This window comes from Lasiosphaeria miniovina (genome assembly GCF_030549165.1).
Source record: "Lasiosphaeria miniovina strain SMH2392-1A chromosome Unknown B0T26scaffold_5, whole genome shotgun sequence".
NCBI classification, from domain to species: Eukaryota; Fungi; Ascomycota; class Sordariomycetes; order Sordariales; family Lasiosphaeriaceae; genus Lasiosphaeria; species Lasiosphaeria miniovina.
Window position 1 is genome coordinate 1,499,357 of NW_026848224.1, and position 22,834 is coordinate 1,522,190.

The 22,834-nt window shown below is 53.8% G+C and overlaps 6 protein-coding genes across 6 annotated transcripts; 4 read left to right on the forward strand and 2 right to left on the reverse strand.

Moving 5' to 3' along the window:
* Window positions 1–1,528: 1,528 nt before the first annotated feature.
* Window positions 1,529–2,324, reverse strand: B0T26DRAFT_753000 (uncharacterized protein; the record flags this gene model as incomplete). The annotated part of the gene is made up of 4 exons (XM_060445607.1): window positions 1,529–1,695; window positions 1,761–1,790; window positions 1,872–2,072; window positions 2,318–2,324. 4 exons carry the CDS (start codon window positions 2,322–2,324, stop codon window positions 1,529–1,531), a joined length of 405 nt encoding a protein of 134 aa, XP_060294133.1.
* A 7,638-nt stretch (window positions 2,325–9,962) lies between these two features.
* On the forward strand, window positions 9,963–10,503 carry B0T26DRAFT_753001 (uncharacterized protein; the record flags this gene model as incomplete). The annotated part of the gene is made up of 2 exons (XM_060445608.1): window positions 9,963–10,091; window positions 10,261–10,503. 2 exons carry the CDS (start codon window positions 9,963–9,965, stop codon window positions 10,501–10,503), a joined length of 372 nt encoding a protein of 123 aa, XP_060294134.1.
* A 996-nt stretch (window positions 10,504–11,499) lies between these two features.
* Window positions 11,500–18,744, forward strand: B0T26DRAFT_873128 (uncharacterized protein; the record flags this gene model as incomplete). Its single annotated transcript, XM_060447985.1, has 4 exons — window positions 11,500–14,204; window positions 16,153–16,314; window positions 16,395–17,083; window positions 17,184–18,744. Exons 1-4 carry the CDS (start codon window positions 11,670–11,672, stop codon window positions 18,742–18,744), a joined length of 4,947 nt encoding a protein of 1,648 aa, XP_060294135.1. The 5' UTR covers window positions 11,500–11,669.
* A 106-nt stretch (window positions 18,745–18,850) lies between these two features.
* Window positions 18,851–19,552, forward strand: B0T26DRAFT_715326 (uncharacterized protein). Its single transcript, XM_060442238.1, has one exon. The coding sequence runs from the start codon at window positions 18,950–18,952 to the stop codon at window positions 19,211–19,213; it is 264 nt and encodes an 87-aa protein (XP_060294136.1). The 5' UTR covers window positions 18,851–18,949; the 3' UTR covers window positions 19,214–19,552.
* Window positions 19,553–19,836: 284 nt separating this feature from the next.
* B0T26DRAFT_715327 (uncharacterized protein) lies at window positions 19,837–20,670 on the reverse strand. The gene has a single exon (XM_060442239.1). It carries the CDS (start codon window positions 20,317–20,319, stop codon window positions 20,080–20,082), a length of 240 nt encoding a protein of 79 aa, XP_060294137.1. The 5' UTR covers window positions 20,320–20,670; the 3' UTR covers window positions 19,837–20,079.
* A 571-nt stretch (window positions 20,671–21,241) lies between these two features.
* B0T26DRAFT_650214 (uncharacterized protein) lies at window positions 21,242–22,477 on the forward strand (the record flags this gene model as incomplete). Its single annotated transcript, XM_060438163.1, has 4 exons — window positions 21,242–21,311; window positions 21,394–21,492; window positions 21,570–21,942; window positions 22,132–22,477. 4 exons carry the CDS (start codon window positions 21,242–21,244, stop codon window positions 22,475–22,477), a joined length of 888 nt encoding a protein of 295 aa, XP_060294138.1.
* Window positions 22,478–22,834: the final 357 nt, after the last annotated feature.

The window sequence follows — 22,834 nt, forward strand, 5'->3', positions numbered from 1 at the left end:
CGCCCCTTCAATATAGACATGACCAAGGACGTGTTCCTGCTGCTGGCCGACGCCCGCTACCGCCTGCTGCTCGACAGCCGCCGTCGCACCGCCGTCTACGGCCACGCCCTGCCCGGCACCGGCAACGTCACCGGCAGCCGCGCCCACGGCTACGGCTGCGCCCCGCCCGCTAACAGCAACAACCCCCGCGAGCAGCCTGGCTCGTACAACCTCTCTCGTGCGCGGCGCGCGGCCGTCCGCTTCAGAGTGCTCTTACCTACTACCTAGAACTATGGCGTGAACTGAGTCTGCTGCCCCCCTGGCTTTGTCCTTCGTTTGGGCTTGCGGAGCTGGCACAGGACTTGCCAGCATTTGATTTCCTTTTTCTCCTTTTTCTCCCTTGGGCTGTCTGGTCTCCTCTCGCTACCTCTTCACATACTTTTCTACAAGAGAAAGAAGAGCCGAGCTTTTATTACTTGGTCATATCTTGAGAGGATCATCCACAACATAGCTGTTCCTCAGTAGTCTACACGGCATCGTTTAGCATAGCATCATCTCGCGGGAACTTGATCGATGGGGCTCTCTCAACGTTCATACTCCCTCTGCTTTATCCTTGGCGTCTGGGCTAGGTTAGGGTTTCTTTATGCCTTTCCTTTACCTTACTTCTTTTCCTTATCTAACTTCTTTTCCTTACCTTACTTCTTTTCCTTACCTTACTTCTTTTCCTTATCTAACTTCTTTTCCTTACCTTACTTCTTTTCCTTACCTTACTTCTTTTCCTTAATTCCCTCTTTCAGGAGAGGAGAGATCGACTGCCACGATAGGGGTTTACCTTCTGTCATTCACTACCTACCTAACGTCGCCACATTCTCTCGATAATGATCGATATGAGCTTTAGGTTCTTGTGAAAGGATATTTGGGGGGTTTTGGGCGGGATTGGCAGATGGACAGGTAGGTAGGTTGGACGGGATTAGACGGGATGGACATACATGATAACCTTTCTAGCCTCTTGGTACCTTTTTTCTTTTTCTTTACTTTTAGTCTTTTTTCTGTCTTCCTGCGTAGCTTTGGAAGGGAATTGGAATTGGACTCCGCGGCGTTGCCGCTTTTTTCCGACTGCTTTAATCCGCTCGTTGTTTTAAGCTGTGACCCGTGATCGCTTTTTTGCGGTCTATTTCTATCCGCTTGTTCTTTCAAGCTGTCGCAGTCTTTTACAAGAGGATGTCTATTCGGACCGTCAAAAACGCCATTTCAAACCGTAGTACATCGCGTACTGGGACCCACCTACTAAAAATCCACTTCTTGCACTAAAAAAGGCACTAATTCCTGGGACGAAGCCAACGCATTCTAACTTCAGATCAATTAGCCACGTACAGTCGCACCACAATTACACCACAATTGACACTATTCGCATGCAGGGCAGGCCGCGCAGGCTGCAGGCCAAATCGTTCATTTCTACACTAAAAGCCGATGCTTACGTAACATGCCCAAAAATGCAATAAAAACCTGCCCTGTCTAGGCACCCTCAAGATCACTACTTTGTTGCGCTTCAAAAGCTGTAGCCAAATCTCGCGCAGTACGACGAGTTGTTGCACCACGTGTATACGCCTTTGTAATGCCTCCCCGGGACCCGCGCGCCTTGGGCGCTGAAGCCTGCACGCCAGATGAAGCCCGAGACGTAGGTGCCCCTGACGATGCCCATGGTGTTGATGTTGCCTTTGTAACACGGCCGCCCCGGCTGCCCGGGCCTCCCTTCGTTGCCCGGGTTCCCTGCGCCTTACCGCCGCGGCCGCCACGAGCAGGCAGGGGGGCTGTGAGGCCATTCACAGTTCGTTGTCCCTGTGTTTTCCTGGTCCCTGTTGTCTTCCTGCTTTACGCCAACACCCTCCCACTGTGAGAGTTGACGGCGAATGAAAGGATTGAGGCCCGAAGCCCGGCCCAGGCTTGAAGATCCTGCGTTAACTCATCGAGGGGGTCGTATTTGTGGTTGAGGACCTTGTGGTCCAGTGGAGGGTACGGCGCGCGGTCCTGATCAGCCTCACGGTTGCTGAGTTCGAAGGGATCGTCGGAACCGGACAAATCGACGTACGCGGCTATTTTCTATCGCTAGTTAGTGCTATAGATTGAAAATGAAGCGGCGCACCTACTTGCGTAACGATAAAATCGCGAGGTTGTTCTTGTGGCTTAATTGACGGTATTGTGGTTGAAAGTGGAAGGTTTTGGTGGATTCGGTGGATTTGGCGATGGCCTCAATTACGAGAAAATTTTAGCTAGGTAAGGTCCAGACGCAGGTCCCAGGTCCGGGCGCCGGGCGCAGTTGAACCTGCATTGTACATACCTACCATCTGAAGGCAATCTATTCTTTTTTGCGGGCAAAACAGGGTTTTGGCTGGGATAGTGGCTTGGTGGGGGTTTGAACGTACATTTGTATGGACTACAGTCTAGAATAGGCAGACGTTTTTGCGGTCCGAACAGACATCCTCCTTTTACGAACCAAAAACCTCTAACTTCTAGTAAAGCCTAGCCGAAGATGCCTGCGTGCTTAAGAAGCTGAGCTGGCGGTTTAATCCACAGTGGCTTCGTGTAAGGCAAAGGTTCACAGATCCTATGTTTTTAAAAGTAACACAACCTTTCTAACATGGATACTTATCCTCAGACATCACACGGATGAAGAACGAGCATAACTACCTACCTTGTTGCACCGGTTTGGCGGCCCCAAGACAGCTAGCGAGGGGCTTTCTTTACCTTCAAGCTTTCAAACTTGCCTGAGCTTGATTCCTGCTGTCAACCCTCTTGTTTTCTCGTCCAATATTTCTTTACCTCGTTCTGGACACTGGTTTCTCGTCAAGAACTGATCATCGCTCACTCTCGGGCAGTCACATTTCTTTTTCTAATTGCTCTCTCAGACCCCGAGCCTGCTTTATTTCTCCCCGGCACTCTTTCTCTTCGTATGCTATGATGTCAATGTGGTTGTCCAAAGTTCCGAATAACGATGATAGGAATATTTCGTAGAGTCCACTCAATTGGCATAACAGGCTCGATATTTCGAACGCCTGTTTGCCAGCTGATCTAAGAGAAGAAAACGGGCGGCATTCACAACATGAGTTTCAGGTCGGGTTCCCTCCCTCTCCAGACTCACTCACCCATCGTGATTTTTCGTTAAGTATTGCGCTTACTGTCGTAGTGAGAGCAGCTCAAAGCTACCACTTCTGCTGCAATAAATTGATAAAACATGTGGTCTGGGTACGGGCGGCGTATGTGAACAGAACAGACTCGTGGCCTGAATATCAATCAGTGAAGAAATGTCGTTACCTAAAATAGATGGATTTAGTTGGCTCCAATTTCTGCGGGGATTTTCTGCTTACTTAGTGCCTCCGCACCGCACCGCTCCCCTACCAACAAGTCAACAATGTTGACTCCGAATAAATTCGGATTTCATCCAACCTCAGCATCGAGGAGCGCATATTTCGCTCCAGCGCATTCCAATCCTCCCTTGAGTCAAGGCCATACCTTACTCAAAATATTGCGCTTTGGTGGGGTTTTAGCCAGTCTTTCTATCCCAATTCCCCATTACCCAGTAAATGTCCCAGCGAGAAACAGGGCGAGATCCCGGCCTCCATCATCTTTTGCCAGCATGCTAACATGAACAGAAATGGGATTCCCAGGGGCAAAATTGCCTGACCTTTATCTTTCCATTTCAACCACCCCGTCGAATTACGGACCGCAAAGCACCTCCAATATACGCTCGACCGGCCGCTGATGCCCCCGGTTCACCCCCCGCCGAGCCAGCCTTCTCCTCACACGAGCTAGAGCTTCTCGCACAAACAAGTAGTGCTTCTGCCGTACCTGGATGGCATTACTGAGAGTATCTGGGCGCCTGTCTCTATCTACCGCTTCCTTAGCTAGAGGTAGCGACGTCTTCGTCTTGGTCTCCGACTCTCCTATGCCAAGATCGTGGCTCTCATCCTACCAAGTTCCAGTACCGAGCCGCATCACCGTCATACTCGTGCCAATGGCTTCCCCAGCGCCCCAGTCAGCCTTCCCTGCTGTTCACTGTGCCCTCGATACCAAGGAAGACTGGACACAACCAATGTTCAGGGCCAAGACTTGGTGCAGAGAGTTGACTTGCTTTTGAATACGTCTCCCAGTTTTGATCGAAGAGGCTGTCCCTCCCCTGGCCAAGACAGAAGGCTGGTGTTCATCTCGCCCTCCCTGACTTTCGAGTTTCGCTCTGGCTATCTCGGTCGAGGAGGATTTAGTTAGAGGACCACTGTTGTGTTGTTCTTTAATCTTTCGAGTGTAACGTTACACGGCGGTGGGTGGTACCGCGGATGGAGATCACAGATTGTGAGTGTTTGTTTTGATCAGTTTGCTCGATAGCGCCCAAGGATTCAAACACACGAGTACGATAAGCTAACGAGTGTTGCTGGCTACTCAGGAAGCAAACTTGATGACATGGATCGCTCCTCTGGACAACACCATCTCCAGACGGCCCCGATTTACAACTCCTCGAGTCCCCAAGATAACGGGAAGTGTCGAAAGTCAAAGCGAGTCAGAACAGGGGAATACTGTACACATTACAGCCCGCTCTGCCGTCCAGATCGAGCGGACTACACAGCCTATAAGGACACAACTATCTGGTGTTACAGGAGGCGTCCAGTCACCAGCAATCATCACGTCGCTACTCCTCCGGTCCTATACACAAACTTCAGCGCCATCCGCTTTGCATGAGTCTCTGCAGGATCCACCAGGATCTTGTCCCGCTAATCATACTTGAGCCGAGGTGGAACCTAAATTGTATTATTATCAGTTGGCAACAACCCCCTTTACAGCTTGAACACCATTCTAACCCTTGGTTCACAAGACCCATTATAGGACAAGAACAAAAAGAGATAGCCAAGCCCACATATGTGGTCCTACCACGTGGCTCTCGGCTTTCGGCACTATAGGTGGCGCGACATCCACAGGTCCAGTCCTGACCTATATTTAGAACCTTTTCGTTCTCTACTGTCTTCTAGTTCTGTGGAGACAATACAACATTGTCCTACTGCCCATATGAGAATAGGGAGAGGAAGAATAAGCACAAGCGCAAGCACAAGCGCAAGCTCAAGCGCAAGCTCAAGCGCAAGCTCAAGCGCAAGCTCAAGCACAAGCTCAAGCACAAGGAGGGGGGGAGAAGAAGAAGAACAAGAAGGAGGAGGTGGAGGAGGAGAAAAGAAAGAGGGAAATAAGAAGGTGGGGAAAGCAGGAGAAATTGGAAGCGATAGGGAGAGGGAAAGTCCTAACCCTGCTAAAAGAGATGCAAACAAAAGCAGCTTTTCAATGACAAGTAGACAGGGTGACCCACCTTTGCAATCGCCCCACTTTGCAATTTTCCCCCACACCGCCAACTTCCTACTCTCTACCTTCCACCACCAACAACTTCCTCAATACTGGTCGGAATAGGCTCAAAATACGATGGTTCGACGCGTACGAGAGCGGCTAATAGCCGAGGCTATTGAGGCTGTTGATCAGGGCGCTCAGCAGAAGGAAGTAGCGCGCCTATATAGGATCCCTGAATCCACCCTCAGCAGACGACGCCGTGGACAACAGGATCCACGACAAGCCCAAAAAAACACCCAGAAGTTAACTGACGACCAGGAAGCCTTCGTCGCCGAGTGGGCTCTTGAGAAGGAAGCTGCAGGGCGTGCCCCAAGTCGTGCACGGCTAAGACGATTCGCACAAGCGATCCTGAACGAAGCCGGGCTCCCTGGGCGAGTTGGTGAGCGCTGGGTAGATCGGTTTTTTACCCGCAACCCCAGGGTAAAGGCCAAGTTAGGTACCTTATTAGAACGGTCTCGAGTCAAAGGATCTACCCGTGAGAGATTCCAGCATTTTTTTGATCGTTTGGAAGCTGTAATTAAGGACAAGAAGCTGGTACCTGCGAATATCGCCAATATAGACGAACATGGCATGCAAGAGACGGAAACTACGGTTGGGAAGGTGATTGGCGATGCCCTCACATCTCGGGCAGTCCTGACTGGCCCTGATCCAACGACCTGGGTCAGTGTTATCGAGTGTGGTACCGCTGAGGGCAAGCGATTGACGCCCGTAGTGATCTTTACGGGTGAAAATCTACAAGGCCAACACTTCCCGGATAACTTCAAGGAACTACCAGTCCTCAAGACCTGGAAGTACGACTGTACGCCTATAGGCTGGAGCAATAGCAAAATAGCTCTTATGTGGCTCAAGGAAGTATATCTTCCTCAAACAAAGCCCCAAAGGAAGGACGATTGGCGCCTACTAATCCTCGACGAACACGCTACTCATATCGACGAAGACTTCATGCTTCTAGCTAAAAGAAACCGCGTACACCTACTATACTTGCCTTCACACACTTCTCACAAGACCCAGCCACTCGACCGGTCTGTCTTTTCGGCTTTGAAGTCCTATTTTCGCCAAAGAACCCTCGAATTGGCTTCCTTCACAGCCTCAGCACCTATCAACAAGCAACGCTTCCTTTTTTGCTACCGGGACGCCTCAGCGCAGGGTATGTCAGCCCGGAATATCATATCCGGCTTCCGGAAGACTGGAATCTGGCCTTTCCAACCCGCTCGTATACTTGACGACCCCGAGGCGGTCCGGGACGAAGCTGCAAAACCAGTCCCCCCATCCACACCACCCCGGAAGACCCGGGCAACCCGGAACGACCTCTTCAATACACCTCAAGGTAGTCACGACGTCCGCAGGCAACAGGGCTTAGCCAAGACGGCCACTAGTCCCCGAGGTAGGGTCGTCAGGACTATGTTGACGAAGGTAGGGAGGGCACTTGATCAGAAGAATACGGAAATCGCTGCTTTGAAGGCAAAAAACGACTTCTTAGCCAACGAGTTGGAATCCAAAAAACCCTATTCACGTAAAAGGGTCAAAATAGACGCCAACGACAGATTTGCTACTATTGACGAAATTGACGAGGCTCAAAAAGCTAGTCAAAAGCCTCCCAAGAAGAGATCCAAGAAGACCAAGTCCAGGCCTGCACACTTGGTCCAGGAAGCTGAAGAAATTATCGCCCGTGGGCTTGAGCAATATAGAGCGATTGACGAGGACTAGAATGTACTTTTTTCTATAGAATTTGGCCTACAATTGAGTATTTTGACGATTCTTGTGGTGGGCGGTGATGGTGGTGGGCGATTGCAAAGGGGGGCGATTGCATAAGTGGGTCGCCCTGTCTATAAGTTTCAAATTTGAAAAGAGGACGACCACCTATTATTAGTATCTTAATTACCTTAGCTCACGTTCAGTCTCCTGGATGGAGGAGTAGAGCAGATCCAGACCTAATAAAGAAGACAATTTCAGCTCCTTGTTCATCATAATGAGCAGCATGACCATTCTGGTTCACAATACGGAAATTCAGTAGTACAGGATGTTCTTGGGTAAATGGAAGTGAGAGAAACGAGGTCTCTCAACTAAAATACATGCTACGGTAACATTGGGATCATCTTGGATTGGATGTCTTACAATACGTGGGCATGCGAGAGTTTCCGAGGTCGGAAGGATTGTTCTATGATACAATCATGACAAATAGGCGCGTATTTCAGTTGTTGGTAAATGGGAAGTCCCGCATTACAGGATTCTTCCCGGAGTCAAGCCCACAAGTCCTAGTGATGCCTGTTGGCCCGTCGTCTTCTACACTGCTAGTATTTGATTCTATGTCAAGGTGCCTAGGTGATCATTGGGCTTCCTGCAGATGCGAGCAGCAAACCGGGATGCCTAGACACTTCCTAATAATCGAATTCCAGACCTCTATCGTGCTATCTCAGCCCCGTGAGTTCAAGTAGCCAAATCTATTGGAAGGCAGACAACCTAATCAAGTAGGCCCTGGTCTTTTTATCCACTCTGATGCACCTACTCGACGGCCAGCTCCCTTCTTTCGTGTCGGGCGTTATGTAAGGCGGCCGTACTAAACGCCAACTCAAGGTCTAGAAAACGTTCGTCTGAACATAGAAGGCACTTTCGGCGCACAAGAAGCCGGCCAGGTCCTGCCAGGATTAGGGCACAAAGTCCCCACACCTCTTCAGAAAATTTCCACTAGCCTGCCGAACTGCAGCTGTTTTTCAAACTAGGGCGCCTTCTTAGGTATGCACATCTCATTGGTATTTTCCACATTGAAGTCGTCAAAACACACCAGAACTCCAGCGTCTCGCCCAGCCCCAGAAGCAAGCCCTAGCCCTCGCCGATCGCGCAGCGGAGGATGACGTTCTCGTCGATTTTGTGGAGGCCAGCGGCTCCAGAGTCCTGGACAAGAGGTGCGGCCCACTAACCCTTTGCGTCCTTGCGACCTTTGGAGCTAACTATGCGTAAGGCAAGCACTCCGCAGATCTAACAGTACACGAGGCGTCTGCTATGGTGTGCACAAAAAGTCTAACTGAGGAATAGAGGACACCCATCAGTGTCCTCAAGAGCAAAGACGACAAAGAAGAGAGTAAAGCCGCGAGCTCGACCCCGTCCGACAGCGCCAGCGAGAGCGATGACGCCAGTTGCGACGCGTTGAGTTCGTCATAGTTTGAGCCATATTTGTCGCTGAGCGACACTAGGCGAGAGTCTGGAGGAAAAAGTCTTGCGTGCTTACGAACTCTCACCACCGACATCACCCCCGCAATGGCGTCGACGAGAGACGACATGAAGGCTGCAAATTTTTTTTTCAACTATTGGCACATTACTCTGGGAGCCGAAGAGGAACAAGAAGAAAAGGAAAAGGAAAAGGAAAAGAAGAAAAGAAACAAGGAGGATTTCCGCTGCCTTGTCTTGGCACAACACCTCCCTTGCACTTCCGTGCGGGCTATCCTGCACTCCCACACGACCTACCCTGCTAGGCTTGCCATCACATTAGCGACAATGTGGCCGCCCACAATCCATTTCGTCAGCCAGATCAGCCTTCCCGGCGTGAGCGCAGTTGACGGCGAGGCCAGTCTAAATTGTCATGGTGAGACCGGCACACACCCGTCTCCAGCTTCCACTGTTAATCTCCGTCTCGGATTCAGTCACCGATGCATGCTCAAAGCAGTTTTCCCCGGCTTGGACAGCCCACCAGCATCCTTGATTAGCACCTCAACCTTCATTGCAGCGCCTACCGGCACATGGATTTTAAGTTGCAGCGCTGCCCTCTCGGCATCGGCGTCCTTGGCTTTACCGGCTCTCTCAAATTGACACCAAAAGCTCCATTCTCCAGCCTCCAGCCTAGAATAGCTGCCGCGCTTTTCTTTTCTTCTTTTCATTTTCTTCGTTCCTTTTCACTCCATCGATACGAAACTCTGGTCACAGCCGTTTTGGTTTTCCCGCACGATCAACCGCCTCGTCAAAAGCGGAACCGTGGCTGCCGATCTCGGCCTCGTGATGCTCGACCGTTCCGAGAAAGCGATGGCCAAGATCTCATCTCGACACATTACAGCAAAGAACCTTCTCACAGAAGCCGGATACGTGCACAAGACAAACGAGATAAGCTTCAGGGTTTCGGACTCCCGCCGCAAGGATCGCCGACCAAGAAACTTGACTTTGGCGGAATCGCTCGTGTGTCCACGACTTGGCGACAGCGAATTCCCGCAGAGATCTTCAGCAGGAGCAATTAGTGTCACACTTTAGATACGGTATTCATTCCCAGAGGCCAGCCAGGAAAGACTTAATCATATCAAACAGTTGAACTAACAAATGGTCCAGGGTTGAGACAAGGAAGAAGACACACCAATATCTGCGGTTATCGCGGCTTGCCCAGTCGCAGTTGACAACCACACTGCCGGCTGGAGGGAAGCGACGCAACCAACCCGGCGAACGCTGTCCAGCTCCCCCCCCCCGATCTTGCTGGGCCGAAGCCCCCACACTCAGCAACTCGGTTGCTTCGCAAGATGAGCCGGCCGGGTCGGTTTCCCTCTGGTCAGGGGGGGCAGCTTGGCTTCCTTCTGGTAAGGGGGGGGCCAGCCCACAAGAGCTAGACCCTGAGCGACTAGGCCATGACATACACGGACCTGCCAAACCAGCTTGTGCCCGTGCAAGTTGGCGACAAGGACTTGTTCAAGACGACAGACGCGGAGCGCCCCCTGTCGCACCCCCTGGGCGCGCAGAATGAGATTGACAGCGAGGTGAAGAAGAAAATTGAAGAACCAAAAAAAAAAAAAAAAAAAAAAAAAACAGAAAAAGACAAGGACAAAAAAAGACAAGGCCTTCGGGCCGACTCCCTCCAACATGACATCGGGCATCACGATTGAAATTGCTGGCAGGGGCAATTCATGCTGTCGAAGTTGAATGCAGGTCACTGTTGAAGAAGGCGGCAACCGGCGCCAAACCGTATCGACCGGTGTCGAGCTGGGGCTCGTCATCTTCGACGGGCCGGTCTCGATACCGGTCGTTATGATTTGGCCCAGGCCCTCGCCTTCCTCAACAGCGGCCTGCATCCAACTTGACAGCCTGACATGCCCTGCCGCTTCGGGTCTCGGAGCGGTACCTGGCCGGGAGGATGACCGGATGGACGAGGCCTTCCTCACCCCGACATAACTGGTGTGACACAGAAAATAGAGCTGGGGAACTGCATTGAGCAAAGGATGTTGATTGAATGTAGTACAGAGGAAAGAGTCTAGGCTATATATATGCAAAAGAGAGAGCACAGGGGAGTGCCCTGTGTAGGGTAAACGTGGGCACGGTAGTGTTGTTGTGAGCACAGGGGTATGTGGCTGAGGTGCTCGGGAGCCATACTACTGCGCCTTGGCAGGGGTATTTACCGTGTCACAAATGGCGATGTCAACGAGGAACCAAGAGGGTTGCCGTTAGTCCATGACTATCTGAACACACTAGTCTACCAGGCTAAAATTAGCACATATATTAGGAGAGGTGTTAAGAGGTTTATAGATTATCTATATTGTCCATTATAATTACACCGTCTTTAGTGAGCTTGTTCAAGGTAGATATGTGAGCGTTGTTGTGATCGTTGCTGTGATCTTTGGCACTAAAACTTTCGAACGCATGCAGGCACAATGACATGAGCCGTGCTAGTTCTGGAGACAGCAGTGTACCACATCAATTCCCGGGGATTTTTGTACGCCAGGCCTCCCTCAAACTCCAAGATAACCACAATCTACACCGTCAAACGGGTGCCCTTCACTACTCTAGCTTTTTGCAGCTAATTATCTTCCTGCAACTAGCCACGAGAACGGAATCCAAGAGTGAAAAAATATCGGGTCGGCTCGGCCACAGAGCAGTCGAAATTAATGACGGGGTCATAACCTGCACCCCAATCCCGGAACATCCAGCCATTTGAGTCACCTTTCACTAGCGTTGGGGTGGCAGGGAACGGAGGTTTTGCAAAAGTGCCATCTGGGAAAATTGATTGGCTGCGGTGGCCCGAATGTTGTTTTTCAGGGTCAGGGGAGGCCGCGCCGGGGCTCGGGTGAGGGGGGTTTGGCACCCCCACTTGCCCGAAAGGGGAATAAATAAACAACAAGATGCCGGCAGCGAGCGGGGATGGCAACACACCCACCCCCCCTCTAGGCTGCACGAGGACATTCCCGCTATTATGGGTCGCGCTGACCGGGGCTTGCTTTAAATTTGCCTGTTCTTCTCTTCAAATTGTAGATTTTCCTCCTTTCCCGCCCGGAAGACATCCAGTCGGGTTGCAGCTGTGATTCCCAGACGGTATAGACAAAAGCGTGCCGTGAGCCATCGCCATGTCGGACGGCCATCAGCTTCCTCTTGCGCTGCGGCGCTCGCGGCGGAGCAGCCTCGGGCCTCTGAGGCTGGCGCAAACTGCGGCGGAAAAGTCGCTGCCTACGCCCGAGTCCTCTGCCGCGTCGACGCCGAACAAGAAGACCGGCAGGCCAAAGAAGCGCGTGCGGTTCTCTGACCCCGGCCCGCTGCTCGCGGGCAACGAAGACGAGCTTTCCACCGGCCTCACCCCGATGATCCGACGTGCCACTCTCTCCGCTAAGCCCTTTCGGCGACACTCTACCCCGTCGCGGCTCTCGCACAGCGGCGGCGGGCTGTTTAGCGGCAGCGGCGCGGACCACCAGCCTAGCTCGCCGCTGCCGGTGAGCGGCGAGGTGCACCTGCTTCCGCTGCGGCAGGTGCTGGACGGGCGGATCAAGCGGCGCATCCGCCGCAACGGGCTCAGCGAGGAGATGAACTCCATCTACGCGGAGCGCAAGAGGAAGGCGCAGGACACGCAGGCCGAGATAGGCCGGCTGCGCGCCGAGCTAGCGGCCAGGGACGACGAGATCCACCGCCTGCACGACGAGACCATCGAGGTTGACACGGAGCGCGTGTGGGACCTCGAGCGCCAGGTCGAGGACCTGAAGCGCCAGCTAGCCGCCCAGTCCAGCATGGCAGCAGCTGCCGCCGCTGCAGCAATGGTCCCGAGCAGCCCGGCCTTTGAGTGGACGGTGGCCGCGCGGGATCCCTTCTCGGATGACTTTATGGACGTCGATGCAACAGAGCCACAAGATTATGACGACGACGACGACGACGACGACGACGACGACGACGAGTTCGGCGCAACGACAATCGCCGACCTGGCATGCAGCACGCCGACGCGCCGCAGCAGCAACAAAACACGCAACACCTCATTCCCGACGCCGCCCACGACCAGCCCGGCAGCAGCAACAACAGCAGCACAGACGATCCCTGACACGCCGTGCTCGTCGCGCCGCCGCCTAATAGACCTGGCCGGCAGCACACCGTGCAGCAGCATCAGCACGACGGGCGTGCAGGCGACGCTTCCGGACCTGGAGAAGCAGCAGCTCGAGGACGAGCTGGCGGGACTGCAGCTCGAGATGTGCAAGCTCACGACGGCGCTCGAGGCGTACGCGGCGCTGACGGCCGGCCTGGCGGACAAGTTGGCGCCGTTCTCCGCCGCGCAGCAGACGGCATCGTCTTCTCTAGGTCTTGCCGACGGCAATGTCGATAACACCACCACCAATAACAGCAGTAACACAACAGACAGCAGTAACACAACAAATAGCAACACAACAAACAGTAACGCCGCCCACTCCGGCCTCGACGCGCGGCTGACCAGCGTCCTACAGACCCTGGCCGACCGCACCGCCGCGCTGTCAGAAGTCAACAGCTCGCTGCACAGCCTGGGGTTCGCCGGCAGCGACGCCCTCGAAATCATATCCTCCATCGCCTCGTCCCTGCGCTCTGCACGGCTCGAGCTGGAATACGCCACGCCGGGCGAGGTCGCTCTCCCGCTGACCTCTGCCGGCGCAGCAGTGCTGGACCTACTGCTGGCCCGGCTGCGCGAGCTGGCCCGCCGCGCGCGCGAGGCCGACGACTCCATCGACGAGTACCACGCGCTGGAGCAGTCGCTGCGGCAGCAGCTGGGCGCGCGCGTAGACGCCATGGACAGCCTGTCGGCGCGGCTAGGCGCGGCTGAGGCGGCGGCGGCCGGCAAAGACGTACGGCTCGCCGAGCTCGAGGTCGGCATCGACCGGCTGCGCGGCGCCGTGGGCCGGTACGAGCGGGACGTGGCCGAGCTGGAGGCGCTCGTGCAGCGCATGGACGGCGAGCTGGCGGCGGCGAAGCAGGGCGGAGAGGGGCTGAGGAAGGACAAGGCCGAGGCGGTCGAGGAGCTCGAGGTGCAGCTCGTGGCCGCCCGCAGGCAGACGGCGGCCGTGCGCGGCGAGCTGGCGGGCGCGAACAAAGCCCACGGCGCCGGGCTGGCGCTGCGCGACGCGCGCGTGGCCGAACTGCGCGTCGAGCTGGATCGGGTCAATGCTTCGCTGCGGGCGGCGCACGATACTGTCGCGCAGCTGCGTGTCGAGGTCGCGCAGCTGGGGAATGTGAATGCCGCGTTGGTGGGCGAGAACAAAGAGCTCGCCGCCCGTGTGGAAGGGGACCGCCGCAGGGCGAGGGGCGTCATTGATTCCATGAAGGCCGAGATCGAGCGCGTTGCGAGGACGAGCGAGGGGCTGCTGGCCACGCCGAAGAGTAGTGGAAGCAAGCAAAATGCTGGGCGGCTGCTGCTGCTGCCGTCGGCGGCGTCTTCGTCGGGAGGGCGGGACAGTGGTGTCGGTGCGGAGGAGCAAGAGGACAGGGTCGGCCTGGTCGGGTCTGTGACGACGCCGGCGGGTGTGAAGGTTGGCGGAGGGGTTGGGCTGTTCTCGGGCGAGTTAGCCAAGAAGGCGACCAAGAGCAGGAAGCGGAGGCGCTATGACAGCGGCTTGGGGTTTCTGGACGAGGAGGAGATGGAGGGCGACGTGTCGATGGTGTGAGGCATGTATGCGGTGTGAGGCATATCTGCGGTGTGAGGTATGTCTGCAGTGTGAGGCATGTCTGCTGTTGCTTTTTGTTTCGTATGTGGGCTGTTTTGGTAGCTGTAGTCTGTCGAATTAGTGGGGAGTTTTTGTTGAGATGGCGTTTTGGGGCTGGCTGGGCCTGGAGGCAACGGGCGGGATACAAGGTCAATCATTTGGGCATCTGGCGTGCTGGAATTTCCTTCGTCAGAGCAATCTGTTCTACCAACTGTACTTGATCAGCCTTAATTCGCCATATCCAACCTGGAACCGACTCAATATTCTGTTTGTGTGAGACAACTGGTTGCCTCCCTGTGCATTTGCAAACCGGGCCTCAAGTAAATTTCGTCAATCTAGCAACTAACTACCTTTTCCTTTTCTTTTTCCCTTTCTTTTCCCTTTCTTTTCCCTTTCTTTTCCCTTTCTTTTCCCTTTCTTTTCCCTTTCTTTTCCCTTTCTTTTCCTTTTCTTTTTCCCTTTCTTTTCCCTTTCTTTTTCCCTTTCTTTTCACTTTTCCCTTTCTTTTCACTTTTCCCTTTCTTTTCCCTTTTCCCTTCCTTTTCCCTTTCTTTTGCCTTTCTTTTCCCTTTCTTTTCCCTTTTCGCTCCCTTTCCCTACTTTGTCACCCTCTTCTTCTTGGACTCTTCGGGTTCCATATTACATAGGATGGACTAGCCTACAGTCTTCACCCATCACATTGTTCAATACAGTGCCTTGGTACTCGATTACGCTAGAGACTTGGCCTTTGTCTCTTAGTTCCGTAGGGTTAGGGTCCCACATATATGTCAAACCCCTGGAGCAAAATTCCAGAGGCTCGACCTCCAAGCTAAGAGAGCGGTCCAAAATAAACCAAAACGCATGCTACAGCTAGTAGAGCAGCTTGAAGCATGGCATAACGTCTCTCGAAGCTTGGGTTCGCGCCAAGCTTCCGTCGTAGGTTTAGAGTTGTCGTTGTCTGCGTTGCACTGGGTTATTGTGTTCATCCCAAGATTAACCCCTTCAAATTGGTATCTAGTCTAATAACATCCACGGATAAGCAAGGATTTGACAGGAACAGAGCACAATTCCGATCATCGGGGCAGTCTTTCTCGGCCAGCCCGCGTACGTCAAGGCACCTGCACTCGTTAAACCCAGACCCAAGCCCCTTCCCCCTCCCCTGTAGAGCGGTGACTGTCTTTCGCCTTTGACACCCGTACCTTATTGGCCAGGAACGGTATGCACCTGGGTAGCTGCTGCTGTGGTCACACCCCTTACCCTTACCCAGGGGCGCTGCTGCCAAGTACGGAGTAAGCTTTCAGCTTTTTGGCTTGCAGCTTAACAGGTACCTGTAGAACTTACACCTTTCAAGCTCCGACCTTAAACTTCCATCCGCGTTCTACCTTACCGCGCTTCACGTTTCAGAAAACTCGAATCCATCACTGCAAGCTATGATTCATCAAATGTTCCATCAATAATATACTTTCCGGGGTCTTACCGTCCTGCTCACAGGCTTTCGAGCCTGTCACTGACGTGCTCCTCGCCTTGCAGCCGCTCCCAGTCGTTGTTCCCGCGATCGCGGGCAGCTCTGTCCAGTCCAGTCATCCAGCAGCCTCACGGGCAGTGCAGGCAGTGCCATCTGTGCGGGCTGCTGCCGCTCGTTTCTCTCTCTTTCACTCCCTGTTCTCTGTAAATTCCTCCAACCAGGTTGTCTTCCATCTTCCCGCAGTCGTGTCAAACTGCCTGCCCGGCACTGCCCTTCTTTCTGCCAGCACTCGGCCATCATCCCGCAATTGGTTTTGACTTGACTTCGTCCCTGCCTTCTACTCTCAACAGTTTCTTCCCTGGTCTCTACCCTCAACGGTTTCCTCCCTGGTCTCTACCCTCAACGGTTTCTTCCCCTTGTCTCTGTTCTCCCATCGGCAACATGTCGTCTCCAAGACAGTTCTCCGTCGACGGAGACTGGGACCCGCACTGGGAAAGAGACTGGGAGGACCTCCAAGATTACGACATGTCGGTTGTCTCTCTGGCTACCTCGGACAATGGTAGCCAGTCGAGAGGCCTTACAAGCAACCTCTTTCAACAAGGCTCAGAGCCTTCAGAGTCTGTAAGCGTCAAGCTTGGTTTCTGTCAACCCTTCTCCAAAGTGCCGCACCCTGTCAGACTAACCGCCGGGTCACACGACAGGTTGATCCCGCGGACTACCGCCTGACTTCGCTGCAGGAACTTGGTTTCTCTGAACTTCGTGTCAGTAATAATAATATCTCTTGTCGCAAACCCTACGAGTCGGAAGACTCTCCCTCAGACGAGGAAGAAGAAGCCAAGAAACGGGAACAACTCGCGGAGGGGGTTCTCGCGTGGAGAGGCTCGGTCAAAGAAGCCTCGCAACCCCAAGCCACGTTCTATAACATGACAGCTCCGAATGCTAGGGCCATTCGGGGCATGCTTCATGTCCTGGGGACAAGGATCGACAATGCAATCTACTGTTCCGGGAATCTCCCAGTTCCATTCATCAAGCTCTCCGGGGCTTCTGTCAAAGCACTTCGTGCTCCCAGGAACCAGCTCCCTGAGCTGAACCCGATGATTGAAGGGTACATCCAGGCCTGGCGCAACCCAATTTCGCCGTCAATCTTCCCTCCGTATCCTCATCCGAGCGTTTACACCTGGATCGCCGGCATGTTGCGGAGCGTCTCGTCCCTTCAGGGCCTGACCTTCAAGATGCGGAATCCGGAGCTCATCCCAGACTTCAAGGAGGCAGAACGTTCTCAGGAGGTTATGAGATGGGCCGAGAGCACGTACACCGGGTTTGCGTCAGTTTGGGCGGACTTGGGTGACCTAGAGGACTACATGGCCAAGTCTCTCCCTCAACTGTTCAGGTAAGTACTGTCTGCCTTTCCACCTCCCTCACCTCTAAAGACAACCCTTGGTAGAATGTAACTACCCTTGGTAGAATGTAACTAACTCTTGGCGTACCAGCGAGTATGAGAACTTGGCTCTAGACTATAAGCTGCCATTCTTGAAGGCATCATCGAGTTTACAACATGACTCATCCGTTGGTACCGATCGGCAACGCCAGGAGAGTGTAACTGTCAATTTCTACTCTAAAGTTGACATTTCCTCGCTCAGCCTCGTCGACCAGTCGTGGCTGTTAGGGTGGGAGTTGGCGAATTTACGCCATCTCACTCAACAAGCAATGGCTCGTATCCGTGAGCAGATGCTTAAGTGCAAGCGGAAGTCAAAGAAGAGCGGAGTCGGTCGTGGCTCCAACAACAACAACAACAACAACAACACAGTCGCCATGCGTGAAGTGTGGCACATGTACGACGATCTAGACAGGACGCTCGGATATCTAATCACTTCTGCCCAAGACATGAACGACGAGGCGGCCGTTCACATCATCATGAATCTCAGGGCCGAGGAGATTGGCAAGTTTTCCCGGGAGCTGAAAAGCACCCTCATTGCCAGCGGCTACGCTAGCGGCATCGGTACTGGATGCGCATATTCACGGTATAGAAAGGCACCAAGATTTGGCCAGCACGTGTATTACCGGAACAATGTTCGGCGGGATTGGAGTCACGACAGCTGCAGCGACACCGACAGCGGCGATAGCAGTGCAAGCAGCCAGCACACAACCCCAGACTGGACGCAATCTCTGCTGGGCGTGGGCATGGTTCCAGCCCGCAACAACGGAATCCTCGCATTGAAGAAGCTTCCCGAGGTTCCGCCTTTCGACAACACGAAGCCATTCCCTGCGGCGTTGGCCAGGCGCTGGGGATACGACCTCGATGAGGTCAATCAAACCATGGTCAGGACGACGGGTGCGTCAGCTCCGACACGATTGGCATCGGCGGAGAACCGCGCCACGAGCAGTACTCCAGCCAAGGACTTCGGCTCAATCTCGTCGGCACTGGCGCTCAAGTTTGGCGTCAACAGTTCTGCCGGGAATTCGGGCCCCGTGTTCGTAAGCAAGGCCGTCGAGTGGCTTTCCCCTTCGGAGAGTCAATCCCGGTTTGCCGAATGCGGCTCCAGCCGCAACCCCGATCATTCGGCTCCCATCAAGGAGCCTGAGCAGCTTACATTCCCTAAGCTCAAGCCGCCCTACAGAAGGTCCCATCGGATGCGCAGCCTTCTATCATTCAACTGGGCTGGTAGAAAGGTTGCCACGGCAGACGCCAGCACCAGTGTCGCCACCAGGTCGGCTCGAGGTTTGGAGGCCCTGTCAATGAGCTGGGCTAGTACCCAGGTCGCCACGCCAGAGGCGAGCACCAGCTATACTGCCACCTCTGCACGGGGCTCAGAGGTTATGTCCATGAGCGAGGACTGTGAAGGCTCTATCTCATCCTTGGGTGGCAAGGGCAAGGAGACCCCCCTCAAGTCTCCTTGCAGCAGCTTCGTTGGGAATGTCCAACGTGCTGCCCTGAAGGCGAAAGAAGTGCCACCGCTTCAAAACCTTAGAGAAATTGGTCGGATTATGACCAGCGCCCTGACACCCACGGGGCCTCCCCCGGGCCAAGTTTCGCGGCAGCATCGGGACTGATGGAGGTCGGGGTACTACTTCTGCGGCGTCTCGCATCCCCTAGCGTGGTTAATGGTAGGCGACATCACGGGGCGTTTCTCTTGTCTTCTGCTTGTTCAACGAACGACAACAAGAAAGCTTGGGCGGCGCGAATCGGAGCGGCTGCTTTTCGCTTTGCATTCGGGCATCACTAGCATATTGGCGAAGTTGCTTTTGGCGTGCATACATGAGCTTCGCTTTTTCTTTCTTTATCCTTTTCTCTGTCAACGGCATTCCTCCATTTTACTTTCGCCGAGTCTGGGCTTCGATCATCTGGAAGCCGGTCGCATTCTCATGGGTATACCACGTTACCAATCGGTGCCGATGGTTGTTTTTAGCGGACAAAAGGCCGGGTCTGGTCGGGGAAAAGACAGACGGATACACGAACGGACACACGACGAAAAGACGTCACGAATCGAAACGAACCATGAACGGCCAAAGAAGAAGGTAGCAGGACAACAAAATGGGTTTTCTTTTTGCGCTTAGCCTGCTTCATCTTCTTTTCTGGAGTCTGGGCATCATCATCTGCGGTCTAGTCTCATGGCAGACCGGCATGCGTGTGTATACCAACGCATGCATGTATATAACACCAACGGCGCGGGGGACGTTATATTGGGCAAAAGACCTAGTCAGGTCATAGGGAAAGGACGGATGAACGGGCATACGCGGGGGATGCTAAAAAGCATTCTGCTGCCTGTATATTTCTACACTTGCTTTCGTACTCCGGGCGGGAGGAGGATCGGCTGGGCGATCGACTTGGTACCTAGAGAGTCTGGTGTTTGCTTCCCGCATCACTTATGTCGCATGGGAAGCTATATAGCCTTATACTAGCTTGGCCGGCATGAATGGAAATTGCACACCATGCTTCACAGGTTCCGTGGCGCTGGTCACGTCTTTTCTGTGCCATGTGATTTTCCCTGGGATGAAACGTACCAGAGCACTTGTTTGGAGTATAACATAAACAGATGTTCCGTTTCTTGCAGTCCAACCCTCGGGTGCGTGTAGTGGGGACTTCCCGGGATGCAATGGACTCGATTCCTTGCAGCTCGCCAAGCGGCAATATGTATTGGTATCGTCCAAGCCTGCAGAATATTCTCTTGCAAATATACTAGCCAAGGCGTTTCCAAGCCTATGGGATTTTCCGACATTCCTACCGTATTGTCCGCCTCAAGTGCGGTGAGGGCTACGGCCATATAATTAGCTGTTGTTGCCCAGACTGTCAGGCAACGGGTGTCTGTTTCGTCTGCTGGTGTCGCGGTAGGCTACGACATAAAGCGCTGTACCGCGCCAGCAATCGTCTGAGGGTTGAACTGTACACTAAGAGTGAGGGAACTGGGCGTGGACAAGGATGCAGTCAAAACTGGCTCCTAGGGTCTCTTTTGCTGTGACTCGGCAGCTGTATCGCCTCTGAGTCGAAGGGTTCCTGAACGTCGCCGACGTGTAACCATCAAGGAATGAACATACGTGGAAGGTATGAACATACGTGCAAGGTATGAACATACGTGCAAGGTATGAACATACGTGCAAGGTATGAACATACGTGCAAGGTATGAACATACGTGCAAGATATTTGGGAAGTGTAAATGTGCCCGCAGAGTAGTTAGTCACATAGTCATGACTCTTCAGCACTGGTTGTCTAAATAGGTGTACTAGGGAATGGAAAACGATGAGAGTGTAAACATGTAGACGGCGAGCCCCTGTTCCAGGGATGTTCCACGTTTTGCAAAGCCGCCGACCCGACTTCAGGTTCACTTTTTCGTGGCAGCAGACGTGCTTTTGCGAAGTGAAAATAGAAGGCGTTTGAGATGGATGCCGTTTCTCTCACTACCAAGGTAAGTCACTACCAGGTAAGTAAGGACTTTTGCTTCAAGATGCCCCAACCGCCTTGCCCTGAGCTGGCCCGGAAGCTTGAAAGGCGAAGCTAGGGAGCCCCCAAAATGACGTTCAGCGGATAGCCCACTGAACAAGTGGGGCCCCGCTTCTTTTTACTTTTCCTCCAAGCCAGCATCAAGTCCCTTGTTAATCACGTGCCTTCGTCAGAGACCCAAGCTTGCCAAGTACCTTTCCACGCTATCCGTAAGCACCTTAGCTTTACGCTAGGACCAGCCAAGCTCCCCGCTTTCCTCTTCTAGAACGGAGCGCTTTCTGAATTCTGAAATCGCATCACCACGCTTCCTACCACTGCACACTGCACAACACACTGCACAACACACTGCGCACCGCACCTCCTCAAGCCTCCTCGTGCCCGCAGAAGCTTTCCACACCACTCGCAGTCTACCCGCACCTAAAAAGCCGCACCTAAAAAGAATTCATCGCACCGCCGGGTTTCCTCGCGCAAGCGTTCTCGCAACCAAATCCCGATCCCTCCATCCTCCTCAATCATCCGCTTCGGCAGAGAAGCGCGCTCTCCGCACATTCTCTAATCGACAGAGTCAATATCCACCGCCCGCAAAGTTTTCGAGCAAAAAAAATCGTCAACATGCCCGGCAAGAAGCGTGCCCATGTTCCGGATGTCCAGGAGCTCCTGGAGAAGCCATGGTGCTACTACTGTCAGTTCCTCCAATTCCGCACATGCCCGTACCTCCTGCCACGAGCTTCCATTATAGCTAATAGAGTGATTCCACCGCACAGGCGAGCGAGAATTCGAGGATCTTAAAATGCTTATTAGTCATCAAAAGGCCAAACATTTCAAGTGCTCGCGGTGCAACAAGCGCCTGAATACGGCCGGCGGTAAGTTTCCTTCCCTTCGCTATTCTGTCAGACGCGGCCGCCGGCCGGGCTGTTACTAAACCAATTACGCTATCCAGGTCTGGCTGTCCACATGACGCAGGTCCACAAGGAGACTCTCGAGATGGTCGAGAACACAATCCAGGGCCGCGAGGGCCTCGAGGTCGAAATCTTTGGCATGGAGGGCGTCCCCGCCGACATCCTGCACGAACACCAGCGTGCTATTGTTCTCGAGTACAACGCGAAGCAGATGGAGCGTCGCATTGCTACCGGAAACCCTCCGCCCGGTCAAGGTGGGCATGTCTCAACCAAGAGACTAAAGACTGAGACTTCCGAGGAGTTGAAGGCACGCCTTGCAGAATTCAAGGCAAAGAACGCAGCCGCCAAAGCTGCCAAAGCCGCCGCTGCAAATGGAGGAATTTCGGCCGAGGCCAACGCAGGCAGCCCCGGCCAGTCTGTGAGTACCAGCCCTCTGACCCGTGTTTCCTCCCCTGACATCTACTATTATGCTGGGGCTTCTCCCTCCTCCACCTACGCATGCCCCTGGTATGGACTGACATCTCCCCACCCACACACTCAGTACCCATATTCCCAAACCGCATACCCACCCACGACAATGTTCCCGCCTACCTACCCGCCGAGCATCTCGCCTCCTCCCGGCGCTCAGAGCGCCTTCAACCTCCCAGCACGTCCAACTGTGAACGCCCTCGCGCCAACCGTCCTCCCAGCCCGTCCTCCGTATCATTATAACGCGTCTGTCCCTTCGGCCACGGCTAGCGCTATCAGCGACGACATTGACGAAATGATCCGGATGGCGGAGGCTGGTATCAAGCCACCACAGCAGCAAAGCCCAGCCCCAGAGGCGAGCACGGAAAAGAAAGGCAAGAAGGAAAAGCACGTTCGTATGGTTTACGGAACCTCGGATGCGAGCCCGGAGGAGAGAATTTCCACTCTCACTGCCTACAACTTCGTCAGTGTTGGCGCCTAAGTCATGGGCGAATGTCTCTTCTCGGGAGGAGAAGCTATGTCTGAATCTGGAGAAAATTCTGTTTGAGTAATAGCATTGCCGTGGCGGGACTAAATTCTGGGCGAACTTCCAACCTCCCCACTGGAAGGCGAATCCGGGTGTTCCTAGATCTAAGAGGAGGGAATCTGTTTGAGTAATTAACACTGACTGGTGTCGGCGGCTGGTTCACTGGAGGAGTATGGTTGGGAAACTTGGCCATTCCATTTAGGGCCCTGCAAGATGGGAGCGCAGATTTGGCCGGGGTGCTTCCCCACGGCAAAGGCGGAAATGCGGGGAACGTCCAACGGCTTTTCTTCCTTTCTACGTACCCCTGTGGAC